Source organism: Perognathus longimembris, chromosome 8, assembly GCF_023159225.1.
Source record: "Perognathus longimembris pacificus isolate PPM17 chromosome 8, ASM2315922v1, whole genome shotgun sequence".
In the NCBI taxonomy this organism is placed as follows: domain Eukaryota; kingdom Metazoa; phylum Chordata; class Mammalia; order Rodentia; family Heteromyidae; genus Perognathus; species Perognathus longimembris.
In genome coordinates this window covers 1,811,191-1,839,039 of record NC_063168.1, presented here as the reverse complement: position 1 = coordinate 1,839,039, position 27,849 = coordinate 1,811,191, and the positions used below count along the sequence as shown (strand labels likewise).

The following is a 27,849-nucleotide window of genomic DNA, read 5'->3' as shown; positions in this document are numbered from 1 at the left end:
CCCTCTCCGCCTCCCTCCGCCCCGCCCGCCCCCTCCACGCCCCTCCGCCGCCCTCCGCCCCTGCCCCGCGGGGGGTGGGGGCGCGTCGGGCCGCCTCCCCAGGGGTCGCCGCGCCTAGGCCAATGAGCGCGCGGGGAGCCGCGATGGGCCGCCGGGGACCCCCCGCCGCGGAGGTGGCCCCGCGCCCGCGGAGCCGGCCTGGGGGGCGGCAGAGGCGCGGTGCCCCCGCGGGCCCCCGAGCCGCGCTCCGCGTCGCCGCACTTGGGAGTTTGCGGGCTGACTGGGAAAGTTGCGCCCGGGCAGCCCGCCGGCGGGTCCCGACCGCCGCCGCCGCCGCCCTCCGCGGGGTCCCGGCCCCGCCAGCAGCCGCAGCCCCGCCCGCCGGGGGATGTGAGCCGCCGCCGCCCCGAGAGGCCGCGCGGGCTGCACCGGCCGGGGCGCCTCCCCGGGCCGCGCGGGCGAGGGGCGCACCCCCGCCCCGGGCAGCCCCGCTCGCCATGGGCATCCAGGGCATGGAGCTGTGCGCCATGGCGGTGGTGGTGCTGCTGTTCATCGCCGTCCTCAAGCAGTTCGGGATCCTGGAGCCCATGTCCGCCGAAGGTAAAGCGCGCCCACCCCCTGCTCCGAGGCCCTCCGCCAAGGGGAGGGAGCCGCGCCCACCCCTCCGCTCCGGGGGCCGCCCGGACCCCCGCCCCTCCCGCCCCGCAGGCCTAGGATTGAGGGGACCCCCGAGGGCCCAGGCTCTCAGGAGCCCCCAAAGGGACCGGGACTGCGGCGGTGTGAGCGAGGTCCCCCGTGACAGCACGAGGGGGCGTCCCCGGTGGGGTGGAGACGACTGGGGGGACCCCCAGGCCGGGCGCCGGGCGGGCAGTGATTGCAGACCTAGGCTAGGGGTGAGGCGGCCCCTTCCGGCCCCGGAGCGGTGTCCTGAGGCCAAGCGCAGCCCCTTGGGATGGTAACCAGATCTTCAGGCGCCGCGCTTCCATCCCAATAAAATATTAACGGAGGAGACAGCCCCGGACCTGGCGGGCGCCGCCTCCCCGGGACCCCCCCACACACCGCCGCCCCTGGAGCTGCGCTCCGTCAGAGGCAAACGGGAGCCGCTTCGGGGCTGGCCGGGGAGGGGCGCTCCTGCGCACGCGGGGCTCTCCGGAGGGACCTGAGGAGGCCACGTCCCTGCCCCCCTTCGGGGTGCGAGGGCAGCCCTCCACCTTTGGGCCGCCGGGCACCCGCGCCCCTCCGTGCCTCTCCCCGGAGGATGGCATCCTGCCTACTCCGCGCTCTCCTGGCCTTGCTGGGCCCCAGAGGCCTCGGGATCGGGGTGCAGGCCGCGTATGGCCTCAGCCCCTCCGCCGCAAAGAGGTACCCGGCCCCTCGGCCGGCTCTGTTGCGAGCAGGAGAGGGCGAAGGGCCAGGAAGCAGGGCCCTCCTTCCATTCTGCTCCCGAGATGGGCAGCTGGCCCATTGCCTCACGTCCATAGCTGCAAAGAAAGCCATGAAGCCTTCGGGCCCCCCTGCACCCCTTCTCCAGGTGAGTCCATGGAGCCCCAGAGGGCAGAGTGGGAATCGCCCAAGCCAGGCCCTCACTGGCTCGAGGCCGAGCTGGCAGGGCCAGGTGGCTGTGAACTCAGCGGGAGTGAGGGAGGCTGGGGCAGGGGTGGGGAGAGAGGGGCCTCCTGCGGGCGTCTGTGGGGGTGCGGGTCAGGGCCCCGGGAAGCTGGGCCGGCTGGAGCAGGGACGGCCTGGACGAGTCCTAAGTCCGCCTCGGTCATTTCTTTAGGAGGTGACTGGATGGCAGAGAAAGCGGGTGGCTTATCCAGCTGCCTCCAAGCCCCTCGCAGCTGGGAAGGGCTCCCGCTTCCAGGGCGGGTGCCTAGGTGCGCCCCCCGGGGAGGTCTGGGGTCCTGACGGGGGTGTGGAGCTCGTCCAGCCTGAGCCGGGGTCTCGGCGGTGTCTTCATTGGCCGCCTGTAAACCCCTGGGTGGTGCTGGGCCCGTTGTGCACCTCTAAGTGGGGTGAAGCGCAGTACTGCCCACGGGGGCCGTGGGGGTCCTTGAGCAGCCGGGGGGCTGCAGTGCCTCCCCCAGCGCCTCCTCGGTGGGCAGCTGTCAGGAAGGAGGAGCAAGGAGCGGCTGCTGGGAGGGGGCGGTCAGGCTGTCCCCAGTCTCTCACACGACACCCTGCGGGGGTCAGAGCGGGGGGCTCGGGGGGTTCTGGGGGTTCTGTGATGAAGGGGGCCCGCGGGGGCCGGCAGAGCCCGAGTGGCCCGCGGAGGGGGAGGGACTGTCCGACGGCGTGAGGAGCCCAGGATAGCCCATTCCGCCGGCCGCGAGGACGATGCCAAGGGCGGCTGGCGCGCCTCGGGCCTGCGCACGCGCAGTCGCTGCGTCCCGTCCTCCCTGAGCCTTGGTGGTTTTTATCTGTGGGGCGTTCTGGGGCTCTGGGGGTGGTTAGGCACAGAGGAGCCTGGGGGGACAGGGCCGCCCCGAGGGCCACGGAGGAGGGTCCCCTCCGGGCTCCACATCTCGCCCCTCTGGGGACTGGGCTGAGGCAGAGGCCTGCCACCAAGCGCTGCCTCCTGGACTCACCTGGAGACGCCATTCCCTCGGTGGCGTCCCTTCCCTCGGAGCTCAGCCTCCCTGGACGTTCCGGGTCTGCCCCTGAGGCCCGTCCCTGCCTCGAGAGGCGGATGGAAGGGGCCCCCTCCCCGCGCTTTCCCCGCGGCTCCCCCAGAGACAAGTCACCGGGAGCGGGGATTCGTCCCGTCCACTCGAGAACCGGGGGCCCGGAGCAGCGGCTCCGCGAGGACTTGCTAGGACTGTGCGGGGATCCTGCATCCTCCCATGTCTGCCCGGCCCCTGACGAGGAGCCCAGCTCTGGTCCTGTGAGAGCCGCGTGCGGGTCTGGTGGGCACTGAGCAGCCTCTGAGTGCTGGGGGGGCGGGGGGGGCGGGGAGAGGGGGGTCTGCTGTCACGGGTACACTAGCTGGGACAAGTGTGGCTGGGAAGGACTGGTCCGGGTGCCGCGGCAAGGGCAGGTGCAGGGGGCTGGCCAGGCCGTGTAGGGCTATTGCGTGCGTGTGTGTGTGTGTATGCACAGGTGTGCATGCCCGTGCACACCTGCCGATAATGGGGCTTGTGCACCTGCGTGGCTCTTTCCTCCAGGCTGGTATCTGCCGCTTGAGCCACGCCTCTGTTTCCAGCTTTCGCTGGTGAACTGGAGGTGAGGGCTTCACAAGCTTTGCGCCTAGGCTAGCCTTGAGCTCCAGCCCTCAGCGCCACCCCCCCCCAGCAGCCGGGATTGGAGACGGGAGCCCCCAGTGCCCTGCGGGGCAGGGAAGGCCTCCTGGGTAGACTCTGAGGAGCTGTGGGCCTCCTCAGGTGACCTGGCGCCTCTGAGGTTTCAGCAGGGGCTGGCAGCCGTTAGCGGGGCATGCCTCTCCTCCTCCGTCCACCCCCCCCCCGTCTCCCCCCCTGGGTTTCTAGAATGTGGCTCTTGTGTTTGGCCTCCAGGGCCGCTGTTTCTCCCTGACCTGTTAAAGCCGCCACGAGTCCCTCAGCCAGTCACCCAGGGCAAAGGGCCGTCTGTCCTGGATGTGTGTTGGGGGTGGGTGAGAACTTTCCAGAGGCCACACTGACGCGTCTCCAGGGCAGAGGATGTGTCCCAGGGGCCGCAGGCTCTGAGCTTGGAGAAGGTGCGCTCAGGGCAGGACCACGTGGGTCACAGCTGTGTGCCTGGGGGGGAGGGGAGGGGAGGGGAGGGGGGAAGGGAGGGGAGGGGAGGGGCGGCCTCCCACACGCAGGACATTCATTCAGAGGCCCGGGGAAGGAGCGTGAGGACCCCGGGCCTGCTGGGCCCCGCACGGCCGGCCGCGTTTGGCTCAGTCCACCTTGTGACCGGTTTCTTCAACCTCCTCGTCTGTAAAGTGGGGGGTCACGCACCCCCTCCCCTCTCCCGGCCACGTCCACAGGGAGCCGAGGGGATGATGGGTGTTTGCTCTGCCGGTCCGGCGTTTGAACTCTGGGCCCGAGCACTACGCGCCTGAGCTCCTTCTTCCGCTCAAGGCCCGCGCTCTGCCGCTTTGAGCCACGGCGCCACTTCTGGTTGTCTGGTGGTTAGTTGGAGAGTCTCACAGGCTTTCCTGCCCAGGCTGGCTTTGAACCTCGATCCTGAGACCTCAGCCCCCCGAGTCGCTCGGATGGTCGGCGTGGGCCACCGGCGCCTGGCTGACACCGGCTTGAGCGAGCAGCAGGGAGGATTCCGACCTGGGGCCGTGTGGGGGCGGAGGCTGGCCCTTCTGGTCACCGTGGGCACCCGCGTGTGCGGCGGACTCAGTCACGGACTGGCCCAGGTGCGGCCCTCGGGCTGGCGTGGGTGGCTACATCGCCCATCCAGCCTTCCGGAGCTGACCTGGGGGAATGTGGCGATGCCCCTTGGTGGTGACACTGGGGCAGAGGCGCCCGGTGGGCAGAGGCCCAGCGTGCAGACACCCGCCTTGCCGTGCGTGGGGAGTGAGGTCTAGAGGCGTGCCGCGGGGCCCGGGAGCCATCTGTGGCCGTGAGGTGAAAGAGGCGTATGGCCACACACTTCCCGCCCTGCCCCTGCCCGCTCCCCCGTGGCTCGAGGTGACGCTGCCCCCCGATTCTGCGTCCTCCTCCCCACGCGGGGCCCCGTCTCTATCGCTGGTGACGCTTTGAGTGTGTTCCACACACACGGCCCAGCAAACAGCAAGCGTTGGGTGGATTCGTTGTTGCTTGCTGACAATCCTGCTACCACGGACCTGGAGAATTAGAAAGAAAGGAGGCTTCGTGCCACACATTGGTCTCTCCCTCTTCCCCTTCTTCTTTTCTTTGCCCGTCCCAGGGCTTAAACTCTGGGTCTGGGCGCGGTCCCCGAGCCTCTTTTTGCTCGAGGCTAGCGCTCTACCCCGTTGAGCCGCGACACCGCTTCTGGTTTTCTATGGCGGTTGATTGGAGGTGAGACTCCCAGTGACTTCTGCCCAGGCCGACTTCAAAGCGCGATCCTCAGATCTCAGCCTCCTGAGCGGCTGGGATTCCCGGTGTGCGCCACCAGGGCCCGGCTCCACGGTGCTCTTCGCGAGGCAGACCCAGTCACACCGTTCCTGACGTCCTGCCTCGCTGTGCTGGACTAGGAGTTGGTCAGCTGTCTTGGTCCCGCCAGCTTCGCCTGCCCATGGCTGCTCCACGCGTAATTGTCCACAAGTGTCTCTAGGACACACCAGGACCCTTCCGTGCCCTGGGGGACACGGCCTGGCGATCCGCTTGCAAACAGCAGTGTTTGAGTGTTTGGGTCAAAGGAGCCTGGAGCCAGCGAGTGTGGAAACGCAGGAGTGTGGACACGCTTCCCTTCCCTTTTACATTTTATTTCTTTGGTTTCTCCGTCTACGTTTCTGGGTAAGTTTGTCCAGAGTCTCAAAAATCCTGTTGACTATGTTGTCTGGCAGTGCCACCGACGGACACCCAACTCCTTGGCAAGCGAGGCAGCCCTCTACCGCTGAGTGCCGACCTCGGCCCTGCACTTAATGGAGTGTACTTTTAGGTTACCGGAGGGAGAAATGAGGGATCTTTATAATAGCTAGGATGGCATGTTCCACTTATTCAGTTGCATTTCTTTAGAGAGGTCCTGTGAGTTTGGGCTAACGCATCCTTTTTCGTTTTACAGCCAGTGTGAATGCTATTTTGTTATTTCCTTGGTGATCATCACTGGTATAGAGAACTGCTAATGATTCTCATAAACAAACCTTGCAAAAGGGCGAATAAATGCAGCAGTGGTACTCCGTAGACAGTTTGGAGAAGGAACTGTATAACTTGTGGGTGGTGTGAAGGGGAAAGACTAGGAGAGAGCAAGGGAAGGGGTGACATTGTCCAAAAAGAAATGTACTCATTACCTGACTTAGGAAACTGCAACAACCTCTCTGTACATCAAATAATAACAATTTAAAACAATCTTGCACACATCAACCTTCCTGAGCTCTCAGATATTATAGATTGTTTTGGCACCTGAGGGCATATAATCTAAAATAATAGTTTTATTCTTCACATATTTGCCACTCTTTATTTCTTTCCCTTTCATTGATTAGTGACCATTGTTGCCCAAACCTGTCCCAAATTGCAAAGAGAATGTCTGAGCTTTTGCCACTAAGTCTGACGTTTTCCATAAATATCTTTGTTGCGGCTGTTTGTTTGGTTTGGTTTTTTTGGGGGGGTGTTGTTTTTTGTGTGTGTGCTGGTATTGAGACTTGGGCTCAGGGCCGTGAGCTCGGGGTGGCTGTGTGTTTGTTTGGGGTGTTGTTTTTTGTGTGTGAGCTGGTATTGAGACTTGCACTCAGGGCTTGAGCTCGGGTTGGCTGTTTTCCACTTAAGGCTGGTGCTGTACTACCCGAGCCACACTTCCTCTTCATTTTTTGCTGATTAATTGGAGATGAAGAACCTCACGGACTTTTCTACCCACACTGGCTTTGAACTTCTGTCCTCAGATCTCACTCTCCTGAGTAGGTAGGACTATAGGCCTGTACCACGAGCACGCAGCCACAAATGTTTTTGTAAGAATGTGATTTGTAAACATAAACTTAATCAAGTTACAGAAACTTTGACCTCTGGTTTGCTCAGAATTCCTGTATATTTATTTTAATTATCAGCAGATATGGTCACGTCTCAGTTCCTTTCTACATTAAAACTTTACCTTCTGACACCCTTCCAGCTATAATCTTCTTGATCATCATGTGTGTAAAAAATACATTTGGGGGCTGGGAACGTGGCTTAGCAGTAGAGTGTTTGCTTAGCCTGCATGAAGCCCTGGGTTCGATTCCTCAGTACCACACAAACAGAAAAAGCCAGAAGTGGCGCTGTGGCTCAAGTGGCAGAGTGCTAGCCTTGAGCAAAAAGAAGCCAGGGACAGTGCTCAGGCCCTGAGTCCAAGGCCCAGGACTGGAAAAAAAAAATCCCTAGAATTGCCCCCCAAAGCCCATGCAGTTGCATTCAGTTAACTAAATTGGGTTCTCCGTCCTTCTTTTTTTTTTTTTTTTTTGCCAGTCCTGGGCCTTGAACTCAGGGCCTGAGCACTGTCCCTGGCTTCTTTTTGCTCAAGGCTAGCACTCTGCCACTTCCGGCTTTTTCTGTATATGTGGTGCTGAAGAATCGAACCCAGGGCTTCGCGTATGCAGGCAAGCACTCTACCACTAGGCCATATTCCCAGCCCGGCTTTTATTTTTTTTAATAGAAGAAATAGCAACAGAAAGTCTTGTCTTTGCTTTTTGAGAAAGGCTTTTAAAAACGGTATAGGGGGCTGGGGATATAGCCTAGTGGCAAGAGTGCCTGCCTTGGATACACAAGGCCCTAGGTTCGATTCCCCAGCACCACATATACAGAAAATGGCCAGAAGCGGCGCTGTGGCTCAAGTGGCAGAGTGCTAGCCTTGAGCGGGAAGAAGCCAGGGACAGTGCTCAGGCCCTGAGTCCAAGCCCCAGGACTGGCCAAAAAAAAAAAAAAAAACGGTATAGGGCTCCTGTGGCAGAGTGCCAGTCCAACGCCTTGAGTTCAAGCCCCAGGACTGGCACACAAACAACTGTTTCTTCTCCGTTCTGCCTCCTCCCAGGCTGTCCACAGACGGACAGACGCTGCCATCGGCAGTGGTTTCGTGCAGCTGTTCTCCCAGACCGGGGTCTCACCTCTGTTCTGGAGCACGCTCGGTCTCCATCCCGACCGCGGTCACTGCTGAATGGGCACCTTTGTCACCTGCCAGGGCAAAACTCATCCATAGAGCCTTCCCCTCACCAAGAACAGCCCGCCTGCCCGTCAGCCTTCTGGGCTGCCCGGGACGCCTCCACTCCCTTGCCCTCGCCCCGCCTGAGCTACAGAAACAGGTGGGAGCGACGGGAAGGGGGAGCTGCATCTCAGAAGGCCCCGCTGGCATCTGTCCGTCTCGCTAGCGCTCGCGTGGAAACGCCATCTCTGTGCTGAGACGGGAGGCGGATCTGCCCTCGTAAACGGGCCGGCTTTTCGTGGATCAGTGCCCTGTGGCGAGAACTGCTTTGTCATGAAAGCAACTCTCCGGCTGGCTTCCTCTCTTCTCGCCCGGGGGCGTTCTGGGTCACCTTGGGTCCCACCTTCAGGTCCTCACCAGCAGGACGGTCCTAACCCGATGTGTCCCCTCAGCCCCGGAACCCCAAACCTCCAGAACTATGAGCTAAACCTTTTTTCTTGATAAGAGTACCCGCTCTGTGGCGTTCCATCCACGGTGGCAATAGAAAGTGGACTAAGACAATCCCAATTTTATTTTCTAAGTGTGTGTGTGTGTGTGTGTGTGTGTGTGTGTGTGTTATAGAAATGTGGCTAGTTTTTATATGGTGACTCAATCCTTGTGACCGTGCTAAGCTCACTTAGAGGGTTAGGGTGTTGTGTGGGTTGTGCAGTTGTTGTTGTAGGTTCCTTAGGCACAGCGAATCCTGTTAGACGTCACCTGCAAGCGGAAATGATTTGTTTTTTGCTTCCTAATTTAACCAACACTCTCCCTCCCTCCCTTTCTTACGTTCTTTTCCTTCCTCCCTTCGAACCTCCTTTCCTTTCTTCTCGTCCTCTTCCCCTCCTCTTCCCCGGCCTCTTCCAGTTTCATCCAACAGGCGCCATGACAGATGAGGGATTGCCCATGAAATTGCATTCAATATTTAATCATATTTAGTGACACCTAGGAAGCCAGGAGGGCGCCTCATCGACAGACGCGATTAAACTGCAGAATCTCCTCCCTCCTCCGCTTGTTGAATTTTCCATTTTATTTTCTAAATTGTTATCATAAAGGTGACATGCAGAGGGGCTGCCGTTAGGTATGTTGGGTGATGACTACATTTCTTTAGGGACCATGTCACCCTTCCCTCCCTTTCTCACAGTTTTCCCTCCCTTCCCCACCCACCAGACGTACAGTTCGTTTGCAGTGTAGTGTCTGGTGAGGCCCACGGCTGCATTGTTCACCGTCTGTCCCTCCATTGCTGTGCCCCTCTTACCCTTCCAAACAAACAAAAACCTCAACAAAGAACAAACCTCATTTGCATGTCCTGGGGTTCCTGTTACTGAGTATCGTTTCATGTGGTCAGAAGCCCAGGGCGCTGGGCCTCCGTGCTCCTCCCTGAAGAGCCGCCTCCTCCTCCTCCTCCCCCTCCTCCTCCTCCTCCTCCCCCTCCTCCTCCTCCTCCTCCCCCTCCTCCTCCTCCCCCTCCTCCTCCTCCTCCTCCTCCCCCTCCTCCTCCTCCTACTCCTCCTCCCCCTCCTCCTCCCCCTCCTCCTCCTCCCCCTCCTCCTCCCCCTCCTCCTCCTCCCCCTCCTCCTCCTCCTCCCCCCTCCTCCTCCTCCCCCTCCTCCTCCTCCTCCTCCTCCTCCCCCTCCTCCTCTTCCTCCTCCTCCTCCTCCTCCCCCTCCCCCTCCCCCTCCTCCTCCTCCTGTCTCACCCTGTGTGACTGCCAGTCCCCGAGCATTCTCCACCGTTTGACACTTTTAATTGAGGTCCCTTGTTGTGTTTGCATACATAATTGCACTGCATTTTGAAATTAGCCACCTCTGTCTTTCTTTTTCCCTCTCCCCATTCCCTCATCCTCCTACAGTCTCATAGTTAGAATTAGGTTGTGTGTACGTATAACTTTATATATACATATATATGTATACATATGTACGTACCTATCCATGAATATATATTCTAGTTCTTTTTTTTTTTTTTTTTTGTTGCCAGTCGTGGGCCTTGAACTCAGGGCCTGAGCACTGTCCCTGGCTTCTTTTTGCTCAAGGCTAGCACTCTGCCACGTGAGCCACAGCGCCACTTCTGGCCATTTTCTATATATGTGGTGCTGGGGAATCGAACCCATGGCTTCACGTATACGAGGCAAGCACTCTTGCCACTAGGCCATATTCCCAGCCCTGTATTCTAGTTCTAACTTCCACATCGGAGAGGAAACATATATGATATTTGGTTTTTCTGAGATTTCTTTTATCTCAAAAGAAGGAAGAATGGGGCACCAGTGGCTCATGCCTGTAATCCTAGCAACTCAGGAGGCTTAAATCTGAGGATCTCAGGTTGAGCCAGCCCAGGCAAGAAAGTCTTAACCACCACCACCAACAACCACCGAAGTGGAGGTGCGTCTCAACCGATAGAGCACCAACCCTGAGGAAAAAAGCTCTGGGACAGCGCCCAGGCCCTGAGTTCAAGCCCCAGGACTGACCCAAGAAGAAAACAGAATATAAAGAAAGGGAAGGAAGGGAGAGGAAGAAAGGAATAAGAAGGCGGAATGAGGAGGAGGAGCGAGGAGAATTAGTTCTGTTTGGTTCCATTTTTTTTTTAAATAGATTTCTTTTCCTCCCAAGATTCTCGCCTCTTGCTCCTTTCTTTCTTTCAACATGTTGGTCATAGTTTTAGAACTCTTTAGTAATTCTGGTAGTAACTTGAATAAGATTTAATCATTCTGATTCCTCTTTTATTTCTTTATTGTGGTCCTATTTTCCTGCTTCTGTGTCTTTTGATCTTTGTTATATGTTGGACATTTTAAGTGATTCGGGGACTCTGGGTTATGTTGTTTTAGTCTAAATGCTGTTGGGTTTTAGTTAGTCTGACTCTCCGTGCACATGCTGTCCATAGACCTATTCCAGGCGTTGTTGGGGTACATCTGTGTGTGCGTGGGTCCAGAGCAAACCCTCATTCAGGGCAAGGTCCTCACTCTACAGAAGGAGCATTTGGAAATTGTGGGCAGCATCCATTCTGCCTGAGCTCATGGCCGGATTTTTCCAGCCCTCTATGGATTCTGAGGTGCCTCGGTCCATCTCCCTACCTTCCCCCAGCTGCTTCCAGGCCCTCAGACAGTCTCCCCACCTCCTTTCTTCTCCTCTCTCCTCCTTCCCCCTCTCTGTTCCTCTCCCCTCTCCCCTCTCCCCTCTCTCTTCTGTCTTCTCTCCTCTCTCCCTGTTGTGCCAGTCCTGGAGCTTGAGCTCAAGGCCTGGGGATTGTTCCTGGACTTTTGTCCTGGGGGCTGGTGCTCTACCACTTGAGCCACAGCTCCACTCGCGATCTTTTTGGTGGTGAACTGGAGATAAAGAGTCTCGCAGACTTTGTTGCTGGGCCGGCTTTGGGCCGCGCTCTTCGGCTCTTCAGCTCCCGAGGTGTAAGGCACCGACACCGGGCGTTAGACAGTCTCATTGTGAACGTCTGTAGCCCAGACCGTGGCCAGGGCCCCCGATGGACGCCCCACGCAGACCTCTGGGGCCGCCCTTCTCCGGCTCTCCACCTGCCTCCGGAACCCCCAACCCAGGCCTGTTCCTCGTCACTGAGCGGGGCTGCCGCTCCCTGGGCTGGCTCTCGCCTGCCTGGCCGAGGCCTGGCCGGCGTCTCCAGGGAGCGGTGGGGGAGAAGGTGGCGCGCGCTTCAGTCTCCCTGCGCCCAAAGACCACAGCCCGCGCCGCCAAGCCAAGGACGCGCGCCCCTCGCCCCGCGCGCGGCCCCGCGCTGCTCCCGTTGCGTGTCGCGCTTCCCTCCCGCTCGCTGTCTCATCCTGACTGCAGGCAGAAGCCTCATCAACGCATTTCTCCCTCCCGACCGAGACCTAGCTGACGGGCCGCAGACTCCGCGCGAGCTCAGTGCTCCCTGAGCCTTTCCTGTCATTAGTCGTTAGCCGTGTTGCCTGTTCCAGAACATGGTGTAAATGAAATCGTACCACGCCAACTCGCTCACCTCTGGCCTTTTTGCTCAGCATACCTCAACACCTGTTGTTGCCTACGTCAGTAGCTCTTTTGTAAATGTAGCATGTCCACTGTAATAAGTGTGTCACATTCCCATTCTCCTGTTGATACTTTGATAGGGCTTTAGGACCGCGTGTGTCTCTGTGTGTGTGTGTGTGTGTGTGTGTGTGTGTGTGTGTGTGTGTGTGTAGGGCTTGAACTTGGGTCAGGCACAGTCCCTTAGCTTTTTTGTTCAAGGATGTTGCTCCACCAGTTGAGCCACACCTCCACCTCCATTTCTAGCCTTTTAAAATGAATTGGAGATAAGAGTCTCACAGACTTTCCTGCTTAGATTGGCTTTGTCAGATCTCAGCCTCAGGAGTAGCTAAGACTGGAGGTACGATTCATCAGCACCTGGCTCAAGTCGGGACTTTTTTTTCCTTTTTTTTTTTTGCTTGTCCTAGAGTTTGAACTCTGGGCCTGAGCACTGTCCCTGGCTTCTTTTTGCTCAAGGCTAGCACTCTGCCACTTGAGCCACAGCGCCACTTCTGGCTTTTTCTGAGTAGTTTACCGGAGATGAGAACTTTCCTTCCCAGACTGGCTTCAAACAGTGATCCTCAGATCTCAGCCTCCTGAGTAGCCAGGATTACAGGTGTGAGCTACTAGCACCTGGCTTTCAGTTGGGGATTCTTAAGAATAGAGCTATAACTGGGGCCAGATACTCGTAATTCACATCTGGAACCCTAAGTACCCAGGAGGCAAAGATCTGGAGGATCAAACAAGACTGAGCAGAAACGTCTATGAAACTCTATGCCCAATTTCCCAGCAAAAACCTGGGCTGGAGATATGGCTCAAGTGCTAGAGCACCAGCTAAGCAAGTAAGCTAAGCAGAAGCTTGAGGCCCTGAGTTCATGGGCTAGTAACAGAAGAAGAAAAGAATAGAACTACTATGAAAATTCTTGCAGAGTTGAGATTAATCTTAGGGTCTTGTGCTTGCTAGGCAAGTGCTTTACCACTTGAGCCATACTCCCAGTCCCTTTATGTTTGGTTTGTTTTTTAAGTGGGATCTCCCGCTAACTTGTATAGGCTGACTTTGAACCACGATCTTCCTACCTCTGCCTCCTGAGTCGCCAGGATTATAGATGCATGCCACTCATCTAGCTTGAGCTACTGTGAGTAGTCCTGTGCAAGTCTTTTGTGGACATATATCTTCACTTACCCTTAGTTATTGGTCTTCCTCTTGGTTTGTAGAAGTTCTTTACATATTCTGAGATGAGTCATTGGTCAGATACAAATTCTGGACATATGCTTTCTGCGTCTGTAGCGTGTCTACTTAGTTCCTTAATGACTTCACCGGTTTTTCTGTCTCTTCTCTTTTTCGTTGGACTGTACTCTTAGGTTTGCTTCTCCTACTACTTTTGCTTTTGGCAGTCACAGCCTCGCGCTTTCTAGGCAGGGGCTCTGCCACTGAGCTAGGCCCCCCGCTCTCTTATGCGCTAGTTCTTTTTAGGTAGGGTCTCACTTCCCGCCCAGGCAGGAACCTGGGCACAGTCCAGGCTTTGTGTCATCACCGGAACGACAGAAATGGGCTGCAGTGGCGACGGACTCTCATGAACCTTTGTGCCCGAGGTGGCCTAGAACCTCAGCACTCCCAACCTCAGATTCCCACCGCGCTGCCATGACAGCCCTCCTGGCTCACGGTGCCCGGCTGGTGACTGAGATCGGGCTCTTGCGTACATGCCTGGGCTGGCCCCAAACCTCCCTTCTCCCCAATGACCAGATTATACGCGCGCACCTAGCTTTCTTCTACTTACATTGGATTTAAGTTGCTTTGCTTTTCTTCTAGATTCTAAAAAGCTCAGATCTAAAGTTTATATCATTGATTTTACATCTATTTTCTTATTTAATCTTTATTTCTTTATTTTATTTTATTTATGTAGTACCAAGGAATCAAACCTCAACAAGGTTTGATTCTACCACTACACCACATTCCCAGACCATCTACTTTCTTTCTCTTTTCTTTTTTGCCTGTGCACTGCTGGCCGTTTCTGTGTATGTGGTACTGAGGAATCGAACCCAGGGCTTCACGTATGTTAGGCAAGCTCTCTACCACTAAGCCACCTTCCCAAACCTCTGTTTTCTTTTCTAATAAAGGAATTTATAGCTATGTAGTTCCCTCCTGAACAGAGCTTTGCCTTCACCCAGGAAATTCAGGTGAGCTGCGTTTCCACTGTCACTTAATTCAAATTCACTTCATCAGTTTTTCCTCTCTGACATATAGGTTATTAGAAGTATATTGTTATTAGTAGAAGTATATTGTTATTATATAGATTATTAGAAGTATATTTGGGGTTTTTCTAACTATTCCAATTCTTATTTGAATTTTAACTCCTTATCCTTGTGGTCAGAGTCTGTTTTGTGCCCCAGCATGTGAAATATCTTGGTAACCACAGAATGTGCTTTTGAAAAGAAAAAAGTGTATTCTACAATTGTTGTGTAATGCTCTATAAATATTAATTAGATCAAATTGGTTTATAGTGGTTTCTAAATCTTTTATATCTTTACTTGTGTCATTTATTGAAAAAGAACATTAAACTCTCCAACTATGGTAGTGATTTCTCAGATTCTCCTTTTAGTTCTAATTTGTTTGCTTCAGGTATTGTGTGTGTCTGTGTTTGTGCCATGCACAAGCACACCTGCCAGTATTGGGACTTGAACTCAGGACCTTATGTTCTCATTTGGCTTTTTCACTCAAGGCTAGCTCTCTACCACCTGAGCCTCAGCTCCACTTCTGGCTTTTTGCTGGTTAATTGGAGGTAAGAATCGCACAGACTTTCCTGCCTCCCGAGTGGCTAGGATGACAAACATGAGCCACGGGCACTGGGTAAGGATAGCTTCTGTGTAAATAGCATATAACTCAATTTTGTTTATCCATGCATCTGAAAAGTCTGCCTCTTGTATTTGACAACACTGATCTGTGTTGCACATCTAACCCACTGTATGGTCCTCTGTAGTGGACTTCCTTTGTGTTTTTCCGACCTATGCTCTGTGAGTTGCCTCCACCTCCCTATACCTAAAATACCCTGTGAGCATACTGGTGCAGATTCCCTTAGCTGGAGGAGAATCTCGGCAGACATCACCCAGAGGAGAATTGCTGGCTTATGGAGCTTGCCCATACTTCATTTGACTAAGCGACTGTTAGATTTAACAGTAAGTCTGTGTGGTTGTGGGGCTGGGCCACAGAAGAGGGAAAGGATGTGATGAGAAAGCAGGACGGATCACTGGAGCTGTGTGCTTGAGTAGGTGAGGTCAGGCCTGGGTGGAGAGACTGGCTCTCCCAGGGCAGGGCTGGCTCACGGAGGAGGAAAGCTGGCGTCCGCATCAGTGCGGTTAGCTGCGTACACTGAGAAGCTTGGAGGGCTCTCTCTCTCTCTCTCTCTCTCTGTTTTGGTTTTGCCAATATTGGGACAAGTCTGTGCCTCCAGCTGTCGTTTGACTTTCTTGCTCCCGGCTGGGGGCTCTACTACTTCAGTCATATCCCCAGTTAGGCGTTTGCTGGTCACTTTGCTGCCTGGCATTCACACACGGAGCCCAAAAGAGGGTGTTCTTAGGAGAGGAACACGAAGGCACAATGCCATTAGGATCCCCGTCCCTGCAGATGGAGAGGCAGAACTGGGCATAGATGTGCAGATGGATAATCACAGGGCTGCTGTTCTGACGGCCCCGGGGAGGAGGCCGGTGGCTCTGCACGGAGGCCGGTGCGTTCCGTCAGTGGGAGCAGCGGCCTCCCGTAGACCGGTGCTGCCCAGTGCCCTGGCTCACACCTGTGATCCTAGCTACCGAGGAGGCTGAGGTCTGAGGATTGAAGTTTGGAAGCCAGCCCAGACAGACAGCTCTAATGGGCTTTTATCTCCAATCAACCAGCAGAAACACTGGAGGCATTTCTATGGTTCCAGTAGTAGAGCACAATCTTTGAGTGAAAAAGCTAAAGGACAGTGCCCAGGCCCTGGAGTTCAAATCCCCAGCACTGGAACAAATGAGAGTGGGTGGGGGGGCGTTTCTGGGCCCTGCCCTGAAGCACACTCCGGTCCCACGTGCGACTGTGCAGCTGTGTGGGGAGTTGGGCGCGTCGGTGGGTGGAGGGGGCTGCACGGAGGAGGGGCAGTCACATGGAATCTGGAGGCTTCGGGTCTCTTAGGCCTGTGCTATTGTCTTTTTCCTCCTGCCTTTTCTTATGAACGAAAGCAGCTCCTCCCCCCCCCCCCCGCCCCTGCCCCGCCCGCCCTCGTGGGGAAGGCCTGGTCTGGTGTGGAGGGGGGAGCGCGGGCCTCAAGCATGCGCTCAGTCCCGGCCCTTCGCTGGCGGGGGCCGCGCTGTGTGGCTGTCCACGGAGGCCACACGAGAAGAGCCCCCCGCCCCCAGCTGCAGCCTCCTCCGGGTCTGTGTCCCCTCCAGACAGCAGCGACAGCGAGCTAGAACTGTCCACCGTGCGCCACCAGCCCGAGGCCCTGGAGCAGCTGCAGGCGCAGACCAAGTTCACCAAGAAGGAGCTGCAGTCTCTCTACCGGGGCTTCAAGAACGTGAGTGGCTCCCCCCGCCCCCCGCCCCCGCCGGGCTCCAAACGGGAAGGATCATGCGCCAGGGAGTCTTCTAGAAACTGCTCCAGAGCACAGTGAGGACCCCAGAGGCCTTTCTAGGACTCACCTTTCTGGGTGGGGTGGGGTGGGGGAAGGGGAGGCCCAGGTGCAGGCCACCCCCTGCTTCCTCTGTAGAATTTGCGTGAGGTGACAGGCCACCGCCTTCCTGTCCACCCCCCCCTCGCCACCCCCAGGCGTACTGGACGGTGGAGCCCCAGGTCCCTCAGGCGGTAGGGGTCCCTCCAAGAGGGCGGGGAGGCCGGGCTGCGGAGCCGGTGCGGCGTGGGGGGGGCGGGCGGTGAGGGGCGTCGCTGAGTCGGGCGGCCCCCCTGCAGGAGTGCCCCACAGGCCTGGTGGATGAGGACACCTTCAAGCTCATTTACTCACAGTTCTTCCCGCAGGGAGGTGAGTCCAAGCCCCCCCCCCCGCTGCACCCCCTTCCCTTGAGGGGACCCCACTGCCACCCTGTCCCGCTCCCGCCCCTCGCTTCCGGAAGCCTCCTTCCACCTGCCTCATTGGAAGAGGGTCCTTTACCCCGGTGTGGGGCTGCGAGGTGGGGGCGGCCTCCCCCCGCCCCCCCCCATCCAGCCTCCCCTTGCCGCCCTCAGATGCCACCACGTACGCGCACTTCCTCTTCAACGCCTTCGACGCCGACGGGAACGGGGCCATCCACTTCGAGGTAGGTCCCTCGGCCCCCCCCGCCCCCCCGTGGCTGGCAGAGCCGCCCCTTTCCCGGGGGTCACCCCACGCAGCACGGCTGGGATGGGGAGAGGGGGGCTGCTAAGCCCGCCGCCCGGCGGTGGACGGGAGTTGGTGCCCGCTGTACCCTCAGCCTTCTGCTTCATTCTAGAAGTCTGAGTCCCGCTCTGCCAGCTTGCGTTTTGTTAGACGGACGGGGCCGCCCCTGGAGCTGGCGCTCTGCCCCCAGCTTGGTGCTCTGGGGCTGGCTGTGTTTTGCTGGTCAGCTGGAGGCGGGCGTCCCCCAGACGGTTGTGTTTCGCCGGTCAGCTGGAGGCGGGCGTCCCCCAGACGTGCCTGCCCCCCCTGGCTGGGGCTCCAGGTCCTTCCACCTCAGCCTGGTGCGGAGCTGGGCTGTGCCAGGCTGCGCGGCCGCACTATCTGTGTGTATAGATCATTTGTGAGAGGTCAGCGTTCACTCCAGAGGTGTGGATGGCGCTTGGCGGGATTTCCAGTCGCAGTTTACCTACGGCTAAGGAGCGAATGGGCCAGAAACCTCCAGAAAGGGACTTGAAGGGCTGGGAGCGTCGTGCTAGCCGCATGCTGAGGAAAGCCCGGTCCTTCAGGGGCTGTGAAGGGCAGAGCCCCTCCCCCACTACCCCCGACAGCCCCCCCTCCCGCCCTCCCCCCGGCCCGACCACAGGAACCATTTCAGAGAGGCTCCGTCCGTGCAGCCCAGACCCCTAAAAATAGCCGCGGCCCAACGCGGAGCGGAGCCGTCCTGAGAGGAGCAGCCGGGGCGATCGATCCGAGCCCGGATCCGCTTCCAGGCCGGGGCGGCGGCGGGAAAGCAGCCGGGGCCGCGTCGGAATAACCCGGCAATGGCGCGGCCAGGTTTATTTTTGCCCTGCTGGCCACGCGCTGACACGCGGGCGGTGGGGGCGGGCGGTGGCGGGGGGGGGCGAGGCCCCAGCCCCGCCCGGGGACCGCAGCCCCCGGCTCAGGGATCCACGGGTGCGAGCTCAGTGCTCTGATTTCCAGTAACACCCAGACACCGATGTCCTTGCACACGGGAAATAGCAGCCAGCGCGGGGGAGGAGGGGGGCGGGGCGGGGGGGAGGGGGCGGGGCGGGGCGGAGGGGGCGGGGCTGGGCGGAGGGAGGGGGCGGGGCTGGGCGGAGGGGCGGAGGGGGGCGTGGCGGGGCGGAGGGGGCGGGGCGGGGCGGGGAGGAGGGGGCGGGGCGCGGTCACCAGCGGGACGAGCAGACACGCCCGGCTCTGTGCCGTCCGCTCCTCCGCCTGGTGCGGGGGGCGGGGCGGGGGGCGGGGCGGGGCGGGGCGGAGGGGGCGGAGCGGGGAGGACGGGGCGGGGCGCGGTCACCAGCGGGACGAGCAGACACGCCCGGCTCTGTGCCGTCCCTCCTCCGCCTGGTGCGGGGGGCGGGGGGGGGGGCGTGGCGGGGCGGAGGGGGCGGGGCTGGGCGGAGGGGCGGAGGGGGCGTGGCGGGGAGGAGGGGGCGGGGCGGGGAGGAGGGGGCGGGGCGCGGTCACCAGCGGGACGAGCGGACACGCCCGGCTCTGTGCCGTCCCTCCTCCGCCTGGTGCGGGGGGCGGGGCGGGGGGCGGGGCGGGGGGCGTGGCGGGGAGGAGGGGGCGGGGCGCGGTCACCAGCGGGACGAGCGGACACGCCCGGCTCTGTGCCGTCCGCTCCTCCGCCTGGTGCGGGGGGCGGGGCGGGGAGGAGGGGCGGGGAGGAGGGGGCGGGGCTGGGCGGAGGGAGGGGGCGGGGCTGGGCTGAGGGGCGGAGGGGGCGGGGCGGGGAGGAGGGGGCGGGGCGGGGAGGAGGGGGCGGGGCGGGGAGGAGGGGGCGGGGCGCGGTCACCAGCGGGACGAGCGGACACGCCCGGCTCTGTGCCGTCCCTCCTCCGCCTGGTGCGGGGGGGGCGGGGGGGGGGGGTTGACTTTGTTCTGGGAAACCGTAGTTTCTCTGGCATGCTTTCCTGCCTCTTCTCCGGCTCTCCTGGAACTCGCGTCCTCACACCGCCTTGGGGGGGGGGCCGGTCCCGTGTCCCCTCCCCTCCCGACAGCCCCTTGGCCTCTCGCCCCCCTGTGTGGGGGACCCCCCCTCTCTCTCGCCGCGGCACTGGGTGGAGTTTGAACTCGGGGCCCGGCGCTCGTTGGGGGGGCGGCGCTGCACCGCTCGGGCCGCGCCTCCAGCCCCCGCCCCTCTTCTTGAAGCCCGCCCTCGGCTTGTCGGGGGGGGACGCGGGGTTTCCGGTCTGGATCGAGTCGTTGCCGCGCGGATTTCCGTCCTCTCCCGCGGTGGCGCTTCATCCTCCCCACTTGCCTTCGTGTCTCCCTCGGTCATTTTCCCTCGTGACACGGGCTTGCTCATATCGGACAAAGCTAGCAGTTCGGGGGGCCCGCGTCCCTCGTGGCGTGGCCCTGGCCCCTGCAGATGGCCGCCCCTGGCGACCCCCGGCTTTCAAAGAAGCCCGGGAACCCAAGGGGGCGGGGAGGGCGGAACGCGCAAACCGTCCGGAGGGTGGGAGACAGATGGCTTCCCACCAACTACGGCGACGGCAGTGCTGCCCACGGAGAGCCTCGAGCGGGGAGGGTCAGCCCGGAGTCGAGCACCCCGAGTTTGCCTCGCTTAAGCTGCGAGTGCTAGAGCTCGGTGATCCCAGAGGAAACGCTCTCCAAGAGGAGGGGCGCGGGGGGGGCGCACCTGGGATCCCTGCCGCTCCGGGGGCGCCAGCGGGAGCGCGAGACCCGACCTGAAAGACCGAAGCCCCAGGGGCTGGGGCCCCGAGTTCACGAGCACCCCGGTTCTCACCTGCCCCCGGCGATGCAGGCGGCGAGCCCCACACACGGCACGCAGCAATGTCTGTCCCCGAGCTCAGCCTCCGCTCCCGCCCGGCCCTCCGCACCCACGGGTGCCCCCGACGCCCCGGGCCAGCCTGCTGCTGCTGCCCTCCCCCTCCCCCCCCCGACGCCCCGGGCCAGCCTGCTGCTGCTGCCCTCCCCCTCCCCCCCCGCGGCGGATCTGCCCCGCCCGTGGAGGTGCGCGCTGCGGCCTCGATCCCCCGCGGACTGGCGGTGGAACGCGGGCCCGGCCGCCCCTCTCCCGCCCCTCCCCCTGCAGGACTTCGTGGTCGGGCTGTCCGTCCTGCTCCGGGGCACCGTCCGGGAGAAGCTCAAGTGGGCCTTCAACCTCTACGACATTAACAAGGACGGCTACGTCACCAAGGAGGTGCCCCGCCCCCCTGCGCGCCCCCCTGCGCGCCCCCCTGCACGCCCCCCTGCCCGCCCCTCCGCCCCGCCCCCTGCCCCGCCCCCCTGCCCGCCCCTCCGCCCCGCCCCCTGCCCCGCCCCTCCGCCCCGCCCCCTGCCCCTGCCTCCCTGCTTTCCCCTGGGGCACAGCGGGGAGCCCCCCCCCCGGGACTTCTGGGTCCTGACCACCTGGGCAGAGGATGGGCCTGGGGAAGACGGCAGGGAAGTGGGGTGTCCGGGTTTGGCCCCCCCAAGTCAGGAGGCTTTGTGGGGACGCGCAGCTCGTTTCTAAGCGTGAAGTGGATGTGGGGAGCTGGTAAACAGCGCTCCCCCTCCCACTTCCCGTCGCCCCAAGCGGCCAGCGGGCCTCTCCCCAGAGGCCCCGGCCCCTCTCTGCCCTGGAGGTGGCCCCCGACCTGCGAGGCAGCCCCCCCCGCCCTCACGCCCCCTGCCCCCCCCCCTCTGCCGCTGGCTCAGGCCGCCCTCCCTCCGCCTCCCGCCAGGAGATGCTGGCCATCATGAAGTCCATCTACGACATGATGGGCCGCCACACGTACCCCATCCTGCGGGAGGACGCCCCCCTGGAGCACGTGGAGAGGTTCTTCCAGGTGAGTGCGCCCCGTCCGCGCCGGGGGAGGGGACCGCGGGGAGGCCCGGGGTGCTGGGGTCGCCCTGGCTCCGTGTCCTCGTGGGCCCGAGACACCGGGGAACGAACGGGGGGCTGTGGCTCTCGCGCGCCGGGAGCTCCGCGTGCGCAGCCACTCTGTGCCGCGGTGGCCGTCACCGCCCCGCTGCCTCCCCACCGCGTGCGGGCGAGCACCGAGCTGAGTCCCGGGCTCCCGAGTCCCGAGAAGCCATCGGAGCGCCCTGGGGGGGGGGGGTGGGGAGGGAGGGAAGCCTTGCTCATCCAAGGCTGCCTGGACCCCAAGGACCCCCCACCCACCCACCCACCGTGGCGTCCTGGGGCGGAGGTCAGGGCTGCCCCCGGAGGGCCCAGCTCACCCCGGGAAGGGGACACACAGCTTGGGTGTGGCTCGGGTTACAGAAAATGGACCGGAACCAGGACGGGGTTGTGACCATCGAGGAGTTTCTGGAGACCTGTCAGAAGGTGAGGGGTGAGGGGTGAGCGGTGGGGAGCCCTCGCACCGCCCCCCGGCCCTGCCCTCCCCCCCCCCCCCCAGCAGGCCGGTCTCCGTCCTCGGCTCCTGGGCCCCTCGGCTCTCCATCCCCGGCAGGACTGGGCCCGGCCGCCCTCCCCGGCCCCGGCCGCCCTCCCCGGGCCCGGCCGCCCTCCCCGGCCCCGGTGCCCGAGCGGCCGCCGCTCCCTCTCCCCGCAGGACGAGAACATCATGAGCTCCATGCAGCTGTTCGAGAACGTCATCTAGGGCGCGGGCGGGGGACACCGCCGCCACCCCGGAACCTCGGCCTCCACGGGCAGCCTCCACGGAAACGCCTTCCTACCGCATCGGCAAAGCGTGAGCCGGTTGCTCCCGACACACGCACGCACACGTGTGCACACACGCGCACATGCACATGCACGCACACGCTCACACACGCATGCACACACGCTCACATGCGCACACGCTCACATGTGCTCACACGCGTGCGTACACATACACATGTGCGCGCACACGCTCACATACGCACACATGTGCACACACACACGCACACACGCACACACATGTTCATACACGCACACACGCTCACACAGGCACACACATGCACACACGCTCACGCACGCATGCATACACGTGCACACACGCGAGCACGCATGCGCACACACGCATACACACGCACACACGCTCACGCACACACACGTGCGCACACTCACACACACACACCCCTCTGGGCTGGCAGAGGGCAGGGGAGCAGAGCCGCCCCAGGCCCGTGGGCCGAGGCTGCCCCGGGCCGGCACCCACTCGGGCCAGCACGATGGGGCTCAGGAACCCCCGAGGCCTGGCTTCCGCTGCGCAGGCCCCTCTGTGTGGGGGTCCCCCCTCCCCCCGCGTGGGGAGCCAGGCCACCCCCCCCCACCCTCCAACCTAGCTCTCAGGAAAGCTCTCCAGGGGCTCTGAGTAGGAAGAAGGGATGGAGGCAGAGCCCCGGCTCCTCGTGCCCCCCCGGGGCCCCCCCTTGTTCCATAGACCGAGCGGTAAGGCAGGGTCTGTGCCCGACACCGCGCCCGGCCTCGCCCGCCCGGCCAGGGGAGCACCGCGTGTCCCGGAAGGGCTCCGTCGGCAGCAACGTGGAGCAGGAGACGCCCCGGCCCCGGGCTGCACGGGAGGGCGGGGTGGGGGCCGCCCCCCTCCGGCGGTGCCAGGCGGGCTGGGGCGGGGCTAGGCACGCCCCCTTCCCCCCCCCCCCCCCCCCCGCCTCCCGCGGCCATGGCGCGGTGACCCGGCCGAGCTCCAGGCCTGAAGGGCTCCGAGCATGCGCACGCCAGCCCAACACCAAGCACAAGCACCCGGCGCAGGCCCCGGGGCGGCCGGGACTCGGGCTTCCCCAGGCAAGCCGGCTCTGCACCCCGGGGCGGCCCGAGGAAGAAGGTTGGGGGGCCTGCACCCCGGGGCGGCCCGAGGAAGGTTGGGGGGCCTGCACCCCGGGGCGGTGGGGTCGTGGAGGCCATCCCAGCCCAGCTCACCAACACTCAAAAGCACAAGCCCGGGGATTCCGCTGGGCCGGGGCCTGGAGGCTGGGGGGCGGGGAGCCGCTGCCCCGGGCCCCCCTCCCCGGGCACACGCCACACGATACATTCCATCGCACAGCCGCTCACGGGGGGCGCGGGGTCTCGGGAGGAAAGGCAGAGGGGCCAGGGCTGTGGGAGCTTCGTGATCCCCACGGCAGACTCGCGCCGACACCCCATCTTCCGTGTGACTGGCTGTCCTCCCCATCTCTGGAGCGCCCCAGCTTTCCGTGGGTCAGGCCCTGAGGGAGTGTCTCAGAGCCCCCCCCCCCCGTCCTCTGCCCTCCTCTTAGCTGGGGTTGCTGTGCTTGCAAGGAGCCAAGGCCGCGGGAGAAGGCCACCCCCTTGCCCCGCCCCCCCTCGGCCTTGTGGCTGCACATCCAACAGGAGGGGGTCCCCCCGCCCCCCCGCGTGCCGGGACACTGGCCGGCCGCATGTCTGCATGGCGGAAGTGTCCCCCTTGGGCGTGGCCTGGGAGGGCGGCTCCTGTCCCGGCGCCCGCCAGTGTTCAGTCCTATATATTTTAATAAAATAAACTGGACCAAGGAGCGGTGGTGGCTGACTCTCGGCTCTGCGGCGCGGGCCTGGGGGAGGACACGCCCCAAGCCTGCCGTGTGACGTCAGCCCCGGGAAGAAGGAGATGCGCCCCACACCCCCGGGGACCCCGCCCCAGGGGCGCCAGGCCTGGGGTCTAATCGCAGAGCGGGCGCTCGAGCTGCCCTGGGTGTCGTTGGTAGTGCATCCCCGTCATTTTCCTCCCGCTTCCCGGCAGCCGGGGCTGGGCGGCCCTCGGCAGGGGGTGCGGGCCCTCGGCAGGGGGTGCGGGCCACCGGCAGAGCGCACCGCACGTATCAGGTTTCCTGGTGTTTATTTCCAAGACTATGACTCCAACCCGGTGCTGAGGGCTCACGCCAGGGAGGCTAGCTGCCTGAGAGACCAGCGCTCAGAGCCAGGACGGAGGTTCAAAGCTAGCCTGGACGCAGCTGTGTCTGGGAGACTCTTACCTCCCACTAATCGCAGAAAGCTCGCAGTGGCGCTGTGGCTCCAGTGGTCGATCCAGCACGAACCTCGAGTGGAAAAGGCTAGGGGGCAGCACCCAGGTCTGGAGAGGTCAAGCCATGATACCACCCCCCCCCCCACACACACACGGGGAGAATATAAACCCGAGGGTTGTGCTGGGAGGGGAGGGAAAGGAAGCGGGAGGGGGGGCGGGGGGGGGGGGAGGCCGAGCACACCACCCCTGCAGGCTGCTGAGCAGATCCCCGCGCGGCTGCTTGGCTGTGGTTTGAACACACTGCACTCTGAGGTCTGTGTTTTAAATTTTTAATAGCATATATTAATTCCATGAAGGCGTTTCATTGTGATTTTCCATAATGCATAAAGTCTACCTTCGTCATGGTCGCCCCGCTATCGCTCTCTTCCCCTGCGCTCCGTGCTCCGGCAGCTGCGGGAATCCACCGCTCCGGCCTTGCCTTTGCTGCTGCCTTGTTGTTGGTCATAGCGTCTCGGGCTTTTCTGCCTGGGTTGGCTTCAAACCACAGTCCTCACACCTCAGCCCTCTGAGTAGCTGGGCTGAGAGGCGTGAGCCGCCGCCGCTGCCCAGCCTGGAGGCGGTGCAGATAGATGGGGGAGGGCGAGGGAGGGGCAAGAAAGAAAGGGCTCCCGTCTGCCTGAGGAGTGGGCACTGCAGGGTGGTGGGCAGGGGGCTGGTTATGGCTGAGAAGTCTCCGTGAGCAGGGACCTGGGGCTGGCCAGTGACAGGCACATCTTGCGAGGTGAGAGGCAGGAGAGAGAGGAGGACAGTCCCCCAATCCCAGGAGGTCCGGGGCTGGCCTCAGGCCCGGGCACGCGCGTCCCCCGTGGACTCTGCTCTGAGGTCGGTCTGCACCGGCTGTACGACCCTGCGTGTGTCGCACCATCGCTGTGTGTGTTTCCTCACTTGCACTACACAGAGAGCCTGCACAATAAAGCCAGGCTTAAATAAGCACAAGGATGCGCCCATGTTTGTCCGTTTCCGTGGGACCAGGCCATCCTGTGTCCTGGCATAGGCGAGTGGCCATTCCCGCTTCATGAAACGTGGCGGCTTCGTCTCTGCCTCTCCGTCGCGTGCAGGGTCTCCCGGCTACACAGTTTTGCCTCTTGGAGACACGCCCCCAAGAGGATCTGACTGGTCTGAAGACTGCCCTTCCTGCTAGGTGTGGCTTTGCCAGCCCTTGGACTGGATGCCCTCAGGTCAAGGGTCAAGGCCAGTCCAACCAGCCGAGGAGCAAGATGATGTGCCACTCCACCCGTTTGCTCTCACGGGCGAGGACTGCCCAGGCTGGTGGGGCCATTGGAAGAGACCCCCTCCTTCCCTCCATCCTGCCTTGGGGGTCGAGAACAAGCCTCATCCCCAAAACAAATTTCTGGTCACTCAGGGGGAAAAAAAATCTGACAGAACAGTATTCCACATGTGTAATTACTCGTTTCTTGATAGGTGACCATCCTTCTTGCTTGTCCACTGCAATTTTCAGGTGTATTTTTCTTTCTGTTGAAAAGTGATACAGACCAATCAGAAGCCCTCAGAGAAAGGACAGACATTGCAGAAGGCTCTTTCCAGGTGTTAGAAACAATCCCTGATGGTACGCCAGCTAGCAAGCCCCACATGAGGATCAGCCGGCTACGACGGGGCCATCTACCTTAGCCAAGCCCCTGAAGCTGGTTTACCATCTCCTCCGCCTGTACAGCCAACCAGCACCGACCGGAAAGAGGCTGCAGGGCAAGTGCTGAGCGTTTCTCCCTCACCCTCCCACTGGAACACTTGGGGACCACTCGAAATGGGCATAGAACAGTCCAAGGTGGGAGGGCCCCCACGGGAAGCATACTTGCTTGACCAGGACGCCAGTGGAGACCAAGAACCCACATGCAGCCCCAGGCTTACACATACCACAGCTTCAAGCACAACCTTGGGACAGACGCCAACTGTCGGCCTCCTGACGCTTGCCTCGCCCCGGTAGCCGAAGCTGACCGGGGGCTGCCTGTGTGAACCTAAGCTCAGACACTCACTGGCCATGCCTTGCAAATCTGAACTCCCGTGTGCAGGTAAGGCCTGGATAGAAAGCCGTACGGGCGCTCTTCCTGGGTTCGCCCCTCTTTTCGCGTCGATTCGGGGCCATGGGTGCAGATGTCTCGATAGGAGCCTGGCCGGTATTGCTCAGGGTCTTGTCTTATACAGCGTGGATCCCAGCTCCAGTAACAAAATGGCCTCCTGAGGAGGTGTCTTGTTACCTTGACAGCACTGAGTGGGGAAAGTGAGGTCCCCTCCCCTCCCCTGGGGTGCAGCTTCCCGGAGAAACGAGGATCTCTGGCTGGATTCCACTGGAATTGCCGTTGGCCTGCAGTGTCAACGCGGCGTCCCCACCAGCAGGGGGCGCCCGCGGCCCGCGCCCGCCGCCTCTCCTCTCCTCTGCCTGGGGGCCTCGGGGGACCATCCAGGGAGCGGAAGCTATTTGTCATTTCCTTCAAATCCCGAAGATGTTTTCATGTTTCTGTCTCATTCACCACATGATTTTTTAAATAGAAAAGCACACTAGCGTACCCAGAGTACATCAAGCTGGGTCCCGGAGCGGGGTCACAGTGTCTGTGTCCCCTCGCTTTTTAGAGCACGCAGAACTCCTCATACGGTCCGGTCCACCTACATCCTGCGTGGGAAATCCCCGTGGGGCCCCTACAGCAGGGAGGGGACTGGCCGGCTGGGACGTGGGGGAGGGGGCGTCCTGGCGTGGGCTTCTGAGTGCGGAGGGCCTGGCTCTCACGGGACGGGGCTTGAGCGCAGCCCGCCTCCCCCCGCGGGGGTCTTCATGGCGTCTCGAGGCTGTCCTGCCTGGCCTGTGCTCGGTGACACGCCGCCCTCCGGAACGCCAGCCCGTGCCCAGCTGTGGGGCCTCGGACGGGCTTCCAGCCTCGGAGCCGTCGGCTCGTCCCGAGAGCCTCACTCTTTCATGGCTGCTCCAGTGGGTTTCTGCCGCCTTCTCTCCAGCCACACACTGCTGTGATCCCTGCCTTGCACTTCCAGAAATCAGTTCCCAGGAATAAGCTGAGGTCAGTCCCCTCTTCCACTGGTCAGACCCCTTCTGTGTACCAAGCCAGGTCTGCATGGTGAGGCCACTGTCAAGAAGCCACAGGCTTCTTGAGAGAGGCCCAGGCAGTGATTCAGACCCCGCGAGACCCCGGGCACAGGCTGGGACATCAAGCTTGCAGGGGATGGTGCCAGAGAACTCTGTAGAATGTGGATAAAGCAAGAGTCCGGCAAAGGAAAGCCAGGGACGGTGGCATCTCTCTCGGTGTAGGAAGTACTCCGGGCGTGTGTAACCCACAGCCGGGGAGCACCTATCCTCACGTCGGAGCCCTGCTTCCGGCACGCGGGCGCAGCTTGGCAGCCCCTGCTGAGCCCCTCCCGGGTCCGAGTCTCACCAGTTTAGATGGGCTTCTCCAACCTCTGTCTCAGACAAGTCCCTGTGCCCTTGGGTACTGTTTCCAACCCAAAGCAGGTACTGAGCCCTCCTCCCCACTTCTAATTCACCGACCTGGGCTAACATTCTTCAGATAAGGGGAGCACCAAAGTCCAGCTATCTTTAAAGAGAAACTCACTGGGTCCACCTGGGCCCACTTCCATCACGTGGACTTTGTCCCAAGCCGCTGGGCTGTACAGGGAAGCCTGCCTGCCCGCAACGCAAGTGCACAAGGGCACGTGGTGTGGAGATTGGAAAGGACAGTGCAGGATTAGGGGGAGGGGTGGGGAAAGGTGACAGCAGAATGGGACAGATCCGGTGTGGCCAGGACCAACTCAGTGCCTGAGTAGGAGGCACAGGAGGAGGCTGCCCCCCTACCT

The 27,849-nt window shown here is 61.5% G+C and overlaps 1 protein-coding gene across 1 annotated transcript; it reads left to right on the top strand.

Moving 5' to 3' along the window:
* The first annotated feature begins 497 nt into the window (after window positions 1–497).
* Kcnip3 (potassium voltage-gated channel interacting protein 3) lies at window positions 498–21,690 on the top strand. The gene is made up of 8 exons (XM_048352335.1): window positions 498–600; window positions 16,164–16,288; window positions 16,681–16,750; window positions 16,954–17,024; window positions 20,169–20,276; window positions 20,800–20,904; window positions 21,342–21,404; window positions 21,634–21,690. The coding sequence occupies exons 1-8, from the start codon at window positions 498–500 to the stop codon at window positions 21,679–21,681; spliced, it is 693 nt and encodes a 230-aa protein (XP_048208292.1). The 3' UTR covers window positions 21,682–21,690.
* Window positions 21,691–27,849: the final 6,159 nt, after the last annotated feature.